Here is a 10444-nt window from a genome sequence, read left to right on the forward strand (position 1 = left end):
AGCAAATAATTTGATTTTTAATGGAAGCTAAATTAAATTCTTTTTAATATGGCTAGATAATCCCCATTGATGAAATTCAGTCATGTTAACGGATCCAGAGGTTCTTTTGTACAGGTAGGTTTTGTTAGATTGCACCAAATCTGTAGAATGAATAAGGTTAATTTAGTAGAAGGAAAATGAATACTTCTAATTCCAAAACTAGTTTTTCTCCTTGTTACCAAAAAAGCAAAAAGAAAATTTTGCGTTTCTTTTAGTACTTGCGAACTTTGGAGTTTGGTAAGCAATTGCCTAGTAAAAAAAGTGAGAGTAGATCAAGTCAAACTAAAATATTTAAAAGTTGAAAACCAAACATCGGAAAACTAAAGTATATTTATATTTACTACACAATAGAAATTTGTATATTTGTAGTTTAAGTCAATTGGAATGTTAAAAATTATTAAAAACTCTGAAAATAAAACTTAGATAACATGGATAACATGCATAAATGCTTGATACTGTATATTTGAGATACGATAACATCTACGGAATGATTCATAGTCTAGCCCAAGACCACTAAATTATTCTCAGCCCTACAACACCATGATGGTCTCCTGAAGTGTAATTTCTGCCTTTTTTTAACAGAAAATCTGGAGATTTCATTATCGGGCAGTTGAGTCGCCTTGTACAGACGATGTTGAGGGCCCTTTACTCCTTCCCCTGCCCCTAGCTTCAGCTATGTAAAGTAGAATTGGAGATTATGGCAATTGAAACTGCAGAATCATTTACTCTATTGGGTTTCAATAGGGAGAACAAACATGCTGTTGTTTCTAATTTAAGAGAACCTATAGCTGTTCCTCTTCTGGCACAGGGATCAGAGTCTGGAGACATGAGCAATGACTACAGTGATGCAGTTTTATCTAGCCAGCTTAGTGATACCAAAAAGAGATGTGCTGAATGTCATACTACAAAAACCCCTCAGTGGAAGGGTGGTCATGCTGGGCCTAAGGTTTTTGACAAAATCCATTTCCTAGGTTCCTTTCTCATCCTTTTTCTTTTCCTTTGATGTTATATTGGTTTCTCATGGTTTATGTTATTGTTTCAGTCTCTATGTAATGCTTGCTGGATGAGATACAAAAAGAAAAAGATGTCTTTTTCGGATTTGAACAGAGAAGAAAAGGAAAGTGAAGAGGTACTAGCATTGAGATTGTTGTTTCTTTAAGCTTAGGTTTTTGGCTTTAGTAAGAGAGTAACTACACAGATATATGATAGGGAAACTGAGAAGTTGGATGAGGAAGGACAACTCTCCCTCTCTCTCTCTCTCTCAGACCCAAAAACTAATAATATGGACTTTATTGATTAAAATTGCCATGTTGAATTATTTTAGCCTAATCTTGTTAAATCTTGGCTTGGAAGATCTTGTTTACATTTGTTAATGCTCGGTTTGGCCGAGGACAACACTGTACCTCGGTCCGAGGACGGGTGTAGCCGAGGACTTGTGACCGAGGTGATGGATATCCGAGGTCCACGGTGTCTGATATCATAGGTAGGCGAGGATCATGGGGTTGGTTCTGCAAGGAGAGCAATGTCAGAGGCCTCAGGTGAAGACCCGAGGCGAGGACTCCGACGGTCAAGTTAGTATTGTGGTGCGAGGTGGACGAGGTCTGAGGTGCAGGCACCTAGACGAGGTCACTGGAGAGCAATGAATCTCAAGTGCTAGTGAGAGAGCTCAAGTATTTGATCCTTTACCTGGAGGGGGGTCACCCCATATTTATACTTGAAACCGCCTGGAGGTAGGTGAGCTCGGATGGCGGGGATTGAGTCCGTACGTGGGGTGCATGGCCATCCTAGGCCGCCAAGTGGCCCTGTGCTATTGGTTCCTTGAGTTTTGTCGAGCTGGGCAGTGTGCATTCGCCAGTTGGATCTGCTTTGGCGTGTGCAGCCTGACACGTGTGAGTCCCGCGATTGGTCAGGGCCATCTGCATCTACATCAACATTCTTATTTGGAGCATTTCCATATGTCAATCTAGAATGGGTTCTGAGAATAAATCCTACGAGGTAGGTGATTGTGGGCTGTCTTGGGCTATGTGTAGCACTGGGTGTAATCTTTATCATTTCCATTTTCGTATTGTGTTGATTATTCAAGATATAAAAAAGATCATTACCCAATGTTGGTCCCAAATATCTGAGATCTTGGGAGGGTTGGACTGGATATGCAATCATATGTTATATTTCTGCGAGACCTTTGTCTATTAGAAACAGATGAATTCTAAGCTGAGTTCCAATCCATGCTACAAGGGATACAGATTGCTAGAAATTTGAACCTTAACAAATTGCTCATTGAAAGGGGATTCTAAGTTAGTGGTTGGGTGGCTGAAAGAATCCGAGTACAGTAATATGGACTTCTAGGGAGGCTATCAAGAGAATTGAATTGCTGACTACCAATATGGAAATGAGGATTCAATGGGAAAGGAGGTCAACGAATGGACTATCTGACTATTTAGCCAAAGGAAGGGGTGAGAAGGGATCAGTTGTTTTGGGCTCAGTTGCAATTCATGTTTTATACCCGGACCGCATCTCGTGCCTTGGGTCCGGATGTATTGATTGTTGTATTTCTTTTTCTTTTTTCTCTTCAATCTTGTTTTAGTATTAAATTCTCTTTTATTTATAAAAAAACATGAGTATATGGAGAGATTTAAATCCAAGCCTAATAAAGTCACCACAAGATCATATACGGATATATCACCTTAGCACCACTCAATTACATGTATAAATCTTCAAAAAAAAAAAAAAAAACTTAAATATCATCTTCTTTACTATACAATGCTGATACTTGCCTTGGTTTCACAATCAAACCACCATGCAAAAAATCTAGTCCATTTATTTTACTCTCTTCACACCCTCTCTCTCTCTCTCTCTCTCTCCCTCCCTCCCCTCTTGCACATGCTCCTCAACTAGTATTTATAATTAAGGTACATGTAAAGTGTCAGGCCAGGCTTGATCGAGCATTCTAGGTATCTAGCCAAAATCCTGGCCTGTTCTTAATTGATATACAGTGGACCCAGGGTCAGGTCTGGTCATTGCATCAAAATCTGGGCTGCCCATGTTGGTCCCTACTTTTGAGTACTTGCACTGTGCCCCAAGTGACTGATAAAGTGTGGTACCATGTTTTCTTTTTGTTTCCTCAGGTGAAGGATGACTTACTAGTTCTCCTAGATAATTGCGGACCAAGGGCTGTGGAAACTGTAAAGAGATATTCCAATGAATTATCTGCAAAGGTAATTCCATGAAATTATTCTTAATTACTTGTAGGTACATCCATATTGTGTAATGTGCTATCTGAAGTCTGAACATCTGTGTTTATCTGTCTGATAGAATCTGGTATACTATGTATTCTTATTTTAAACTCTTATATAATTCATATAATTTTTACATAACTAGTTATTCCTTACATGAACGAAGATATGTATTATAATGTATGAAATGGATTGTTTGCTCTTGACTTGGTGTTTGTACTTGTAATGTGTTTTCTTCTGATGGCACAGTGGATGCCCTGCATCACTGACAGACACCAACAGACATTTGTGTCCTTGTGATATGGGTAGTAACATTTTTTTTTTTATCAATTATAGGCAGTAACATGTGGCTCATAATATTGTTAAATAGTTCACTCTTAATTCTTGTCTTTATGATATTAAGTTGTTTGGTTTGAGGCCTCACTCAATGCCAAGATCATGTAGTTGTAGGGACCTAAAAAGAATGATTATGGATGTGTCTAGCTGAACTAAGTTACTTGTTTCCAGCTAGGGCACATGGAGCAGCAGCTTGAAGAACTTCTTGACATAGTAATGTCAAAATGCAGGTATTGTATTTTACATGTAATTGAATGCATATACTGATTAATAACAAAATCAAAATGCTTAATTACCAATGAGAGCGATATAAAGTAGTACATCACAATGAGATGAAGAACCAAAAAACAAAACAAAAACAACCACCAAGGCTGACCGCTTTATGTGTCCACCTTACATATATAAGAAAGGTTGCATCCTTTATCATCAATAATTTTTTTTTGATAAATGATTGAAAATTTATTCGAGAAATTCAATAAGATATTTCAATACAGCTTGCCCAAAGGAGGGGCACGAGCTGGTGCCTCTCCACAACAACAACAATGCACTACCTCAGACTAGTAACAAAAAATTTACAAAGCTGCCCAGAATAAAAACGTTCCCTTGACACCCCTTGTTTAGCTAACCCATCCGCTATGCTGTTAGCTGGTCTACCCACCCACTGAAAATTAACATTCATGTTCCTTGAGAACCATTTATCTTTCCTCATAAAATTCCTGTGGCACCAAATCACTGAATCTGGATTTTTTAGCCAACCCACAACAACTTTGGAATCTCTTTCAATAATCAAATTTTGAACTCCTAACTGGTCCGCAATCTGAATGCCTTGTACTGCCGCTAGAAGCTCAGCTCTATTAGAGTCTCTTATACCCACAGAGCATGAGAATAAAACTAAAATCTCTCAGCACCTCACCAATCCCTGATGGACCCGGATTTCCTTGGCTGCTACCATCAAGGTTCATCTTTGTCCAGTCTTCTGAAGGAGGTACCCACACATCTAGTACCCTGTTCTTTCTGTTACTGCTACTAGCCACAGCCATCCAGTTCCTCCACATGTCATCAAAGGAATATAATTTGAAGGAATCTAATGATCTCAACCAATGGATTGCCCTGGTCATAATGCAATCCTTTACATTTTGAACATTTCTTTCCTCTTGGAATATCCTCGCATTTCTTTCCTCCCAAATTGTCCACGAAGCAGCAGCTCTAATCCTCCTCCACATTGTTTTACCAATTTTTGTGGGCCACACAAAGAATGAAGGATCAAAGATCTGATCTATGACTGTGGTCAAATTCCATGTGCAACCAAACAAAGCATAGATCCAACCCCAAATAGCAACAGAAAAAGGACAGGTTAAATGTAAGTGAGAGCAGTCCTCACCATTAGCCTTGCAAAGTACACACCGATCAGGAGACAAATACATAGAAGGCCTTTTCTTCTGCAATAAGTCTGAAGTGTTGATTTTCTTATAGAACACCTCCCAGCAGAACATAATAATTTTAGGAGGTGCAGGTTTAGACCAAATCTCCTTAGCTGGGAAACCCACTTGTCCCGAGGGAGAGCAAAGGGACTTAAAAAAGGAAGCACATCAGAACTGGAAGGGTCTAGAAAAACGCTTTCAAGTAGTGACAACAGGTCTGAAACTCAGGAGAGTTCATGATCCCTCAAACCTCTACAAAACCCAAAGTCCCATCTCAAAGGATATGGAGAATTAGATGTTGGAGGAAAGTGAGACATTGTTTTGCCTTTGTAGCAAGAAATGGAATTTAGAGAAGGGAAATTGTCCTTAAGGGCAGAATTGCCCACCCAGAACAAAACAGAAGTACCAGAATTGACATCATACCTGATATAGTTGAGGAAAAGATAAAGAATACTCTGAATTGCTTTCCAAGGAGTTGCCAGAGTGGCTCAACACGATACACCGGCATCCCATCCATTTCCCAAACTGCCATGTATACTATCTATCACCTCATGCCAAAGTCTCTCCTGTTCTAAGGGCCATCTCCACAACCATTTTCCCAGGACTGCTTTATTCTTCAAAACTAAATTCCCCCGTCCCAATCCACCTTCCTCTTTCCTCCTACACACTATTCCCCAATTTATTAAGTGATCCTTTTTTTCCTCCCCTGGCTCCCAAAGAAAAATTCTCATTAAATTCTCTAATTTCTTGGCACCTTTATTATCAATAATTAAAATTTATAAATGGTTAAAAGTGGAGAAATAGAATTAAAGGAGAATACAAGGAGAGGACTGAGGGGCTTATTCAAGTACAGCCCCCACAATGGACAAGTCGTAAACTAGAATACAATCACCAGGAACACAAAACAGCCTGGGCCTTTGAAATGCACTCTTGGCTAAGCTACCAAGCAGCTTTGGAGTCTACTAATGAGTTTTCCACAGTATATAATTATAAAAAGAAAATGAAAAATACAATAATAAGTTCACAACACCAAACAATGAAACATGGTAATAGTTTGTCCAGTGGAACCTATCATTCATTAAAGGAGGGAGGAATCAAGGATTAAAGTATTGACATCGGGTATAGTATCCGGGAATTCAGATACAGATACACTTTGGAAACGCATGGATATGAACGAAAAATATGAAAACAGATGGATACATTAGGGAAATACATACAAATTCCACAAATACATTAATAACACTAAATTTAAGACCAATATAGTCACAAATAGTATATAAATACAAAGAAAAATTATATTTTAATGGTGTTTATAAAAAAATATATTACAATTAATATATTGAGATGCCTAGATATCATATAATTTTATTTCTAATGCATCAATCAAGAGTCCAAGACACTAAACACATGTGCATATTATATTTTAATTATTATATCACTTATTTTTTATTTTACTATTTCAATTTTTTAACATTAACAAAAAAAGCAACTAAATATTAAATTCTCAAATGCAAATTAAAATACCAAAACATAATTCAAAAAAATATAATATTAACTTAAAGTATATCAAATTTGTTAAAATTTTTAAGATACATATCCTATACAAATTCATAATTTTTAATTACTAAAATAATTATTCAATTGTTAATATTTTTATTTCTATAAATAATTTGAAATAAAAAATCATTTTTTGAAATAAATGTAGTAAATTTAATAGATTCATTTTAATATTATATTCTTCTTTATTTTGTAAACAATATTTTTATTTTTTATAAATAATAAATATCTTGTTATTACTTTTTAGTGTAAATTAAAACATTAATTAATAATTTTTAAAAATGTATAAAAATTTAAAATGCATATCATGTGCAATTTAAATATTAAAATAATAATTTTATTATTAATATTTTGTTTGTATAATTTTATTGATATTAAAAAGCATCTTTTTATACAAATATGGACTTGATAGATTATTTGTTTTATTAATTTATAAAATACTATTTTTGAATGTTATTCCTTGGAATAGTTAGAATTGTTAAATGTAAACACGTGTTTTTTGTTTAAATTGTATGTCAATACAAAAACGTAATAAAATTTATTTTATTCTATTTAGTAACATATGATAAAGACTGGCCTGATGGTTCAGAGTGTAGCGAAAAATGGCACGTCCGAATGACCTGGGTTTGAATCGGAATAGCCGCATTTTTTATGAAGTATAGAGAGACACGGTGTTTCATGTGTATCGCCTTGTACCAATGCATATCGGTTGATATAGTACGATACATGCCGATACGCATCCATATAGGTGCAATACGAATGACTTAAGGGATAGGGGATACGTTTCTATTCGTAGCGTATCCCGTACCGTTGTCAACTATACCGATACAATATGCCCCGTATCGGGCGTATCGTGTCAATATTTAAATCCTTGAGAGGAATACACTTTACATGCTATGTTTATGTATTTTAATTTTAGATAATGGGTTTTTAAAAAAATTATTTTAAAATTTAAGTTATATTTTTTATTAATATTATGTTTAATATTTTTTTAATTTTTTGATTTTTTAAGCTTTTTTTTTTTGTATTTTTTGCGCTTTGCATAAAAAAGATGCGTGTCTCACCTTGCGCCTTGGGCATAAATTGCCCCTTGCGCTTTTTTTGTGCTTTGCGCTTTTAAAACATTGAGTATGACAGATCTCCATGCCCTAGGCCTTTAAATGTGGAATTGTCTCCTTCGTGCCACACCTTTATCTGGGCATAATATCCCGAACATCCATGGTTCAAAGTATTGGTACTCTCATTATGCGAAAAAGTTTTATTGAATCGATACACTTAATTTGTTTCATCTGTTTTGTATGACAATTTGTAAGTGGGTATGTTTTATTATATATTTACATTTAAAACGGTTAAAATAGTCTAATTCATAGTATTTGGAGTATCGATGTTTTTGAAAACTGGTACATATTGTATGATACTATAGATACTTCAACCCTGTTAACAGCCATGAAAGTTGGTGTTTCTTGGATTGTTTTACAGTGAAGCATAGTCACCTTTCACCTTTAAGAGATGGAGCTATCTTTCTAGTTATTTAAAGATTTTTAAAGCAATGGATGATGAACACCAAATATCTTCCAAAATACCTTTCCTACACTTTCCAGTTCAGTAGTGCATGGAACCCACCAGTTATGTGAAGCCCGAATCTTCTGCTTTTTTGCATATAATACATAACTTTAAAATCTAGAAAACATGTTTTTTTTTTCAATGGATAAGATCTAAAAAACATGTTTCAGGCATGATGATGGCTTATATATTAAATTTTCTAAGTCAGAATAAGTACCTCTATAGGATTTATGTACATAACCTGGGTAGCTCATTTGGATTAAATCTCTTCCATCAGAAGTGTAGAGTTTGATTATGCATGCATAACCTGAATAATTATCTATTTTTATCCCTACTTTTCTATGTTTTTATTGCTTGTTCTTGGTTGTTAAAGATTTCACCTCTGGCTTTTCAGTTTCCCTGCCTATACTGAAATCTATCCTCCCTATTTGCAGACCAATGTCTCTCACTGAGAAGCAAGAACTTAGAAATTTGATCCAGAAGCTGCCCCCAAAAAACCTTGATCGCATTGTGGAAATTGTCCAACGCAATAAGCAGGAAGAAAGTCATTCTTGCAAAGAGATAAGTATTGAATTGGAAAAGGAGGTAATATCAAAGTTTAAGTGATCAATCAGCGTACATGTATATTTACATATGACCTAATACTAATGATCTGTTTCATGGGTTCTTTAGGACAATGCGACACTTTGGAGATTGTACTACTATGTTGAAGCAGTTGCAAATGCTGAAAAGCTATCACCATAAGTTCACTCTGGATTCCCCATTTCTTTTCTGATTTTCTTTCTAGGCTTCTCTATCTTGATACAGGAATCTCGGTAAAACCTTCTTGAATATGGCATGAGGTGTTGTATCAACAAGAGCCTTCTTAAGTGGAAGGTAGAGAAGTTCTGGGACATCTTAAAGCTACGCATGTCGAACAAGTTCCCCTTTGTACAATATATGGGGCAAGAACCACACGATGCATCATTTTGGTATTTACCGAAAACAAGAAGGCCATCTTTTTGGCTATTAGTAGTACTAAGTGCTGTGGACATCTAGCCACTGAAATATTGCATAATCTGTAAATATTTTGATTTTCTGGTTTAACTTTTGGCTTAGTGACATAGATGTATGAGCATGAACTTGAGGTTTTTCTCCTGAACATCTGCGGATTGCAAGCTACTTTGCTGACACATTTGCTGTATCACCCAATTCACCAATTCTGGTGTTACAGTTGCAACCTGCTTTACTTGGGTCCGTCCTTGTTTGACCTCTTGCCACCAACGTCAGATTTAACATGCAGGCTCTACGATATACATTGAGCTGCATATACATGTATGCAAAATTGTTTGATTAGCTTGCATTACACCAACAGAAATGTCTGTTCTGTAAAAAAAAAAAAAAAAAAGTAACACATGCTACCGTTTTATTAATATTTTCTTCTTTGTTTCATGATTTTAACTTGGTATTGATTGTCTTACATCGTGGAGTTCATGTTTTCATGAATATTTTCCTTTTGACGAGTATTTGGATGCAGTAGGGCCTGTCATTTCTCCTTAGCTTATTCTTTCCTGTAGTAGGGGATTGGATCGAATGGGATAGAGACAGAGTAGATCCAAATTTGATTTGTTTATATTCGAATTGATTTGAATCTTATCTATGAGATTTATAACGGATTCCAAGAGAAATCAAAATTGTGATAGGATATTGAATAGCATTGATAAACTAAAGGGCAAATCTCTCAAATACTCTTAAGCTTTAGGAAATTAACTTATTCATCTCTACTGTTTAGAAATTGTCTTACAATACCCTTAAGTTTGCTGACAAATGATTAAAACCTCCCTTGTTATCTGCGTATGTTAACAGAAAGATGAAAAAGACTATTTTATCCATCATTCTTTAAATTTTTTAAATGAAACATTTGAAACAAAGAATTGGGACATGAAGCCAAAAGAAAATCCTTTGGTTTTACCGTTTTAGAGCATGAATCCAAAGCATAAAACCCAATCTAACGTGTTTCCCCCACTTGTAAACTACCCAAAACGGACCTTTGCATTTTTCAACAATTGATGGTGCCCCACTTTGATTGATATCTCTCAAGACATTTTGCCCGGAATAAGTGAAGATTGGGCAGTTACATGATTGCGTTTTCCCCTACTGATGGTTCTAGATTACTCGAAGAGTTCTATTCCAACCGAGGGAACAGGAAGTGGAAATGTAATCCAGAGGTAGAGTAATGGCGGCAATACTTTTTCTTCTATTCCTCCACTTGTAAGTTTTTGAAAAAAACTGAAATATGGGGAAGATCGGATATCC

The 10444-nt window shown here is 35.7% G+C and overlaps 1 protein-coding gene across 6 annotated transcripts in view; it reads left to right on the forward strand.

Moving 5' to 3' along the window:
• The window catches only part of LOC148853710 (uncharacterized), a 33121-nt gene extending 23532 nt beyond the window's left edge, over nucleotides 1-9589 (forward strand). For 4 of the 6 annotated variants that reach the window (XM_088983764.1, XM_088983766.1, XM_088983765.1 and 1 more), the window contains exons 4-9: nucleotides 848-985; nucleotides 1082-1168; nucleotides 3165-3254; nucleotides 3780-3838; nucleotides 8584-8734; nucleotides 8822-9589. In XM_088983764.1, coding sequence (XP_088839890.1) covers nucleotides 848-985; nucleotides 1082-1168; nucleotides 3165-3254; nucleotides 3780-3838; nucleotides 8584-8734; nucleotides 8822-8893 — 597 coding nt within the window. In that variant the 3' untranslated portion in view covers nucleotides 8894-9589. The remainder of the gene's footprint in view (nucleotides 1-847; nucleotides 986-1081; nucleotides 1169-3164; nucleotides 3255-3779; nucleotides 3839-8583; nucleotides 8735-8821) is intronic. The other 2 variants (XM_088983768.1, XM_088983769.1) reach the window with 1 other exon arrangement.
• Nucleotides 9590-10444: the final 855 nt, after the last annotated feature.

Source organism: Nelumbo lutea, chromosome 4 (genome assembly GCF_056320005.1).
Source record: "Nelumbo lutea isolate HS-2025 chromosome 4, American lotus-T2T, whole genome shotgun sequence".
In the NCBI taxonomy this organism is placed as follows: Eukaryota; Viridiplantae; Streptophyta; class Magnoliopsida; order Proteales; family Nelumbonaceae; genus Nelumbo; species Nelumbo lutea.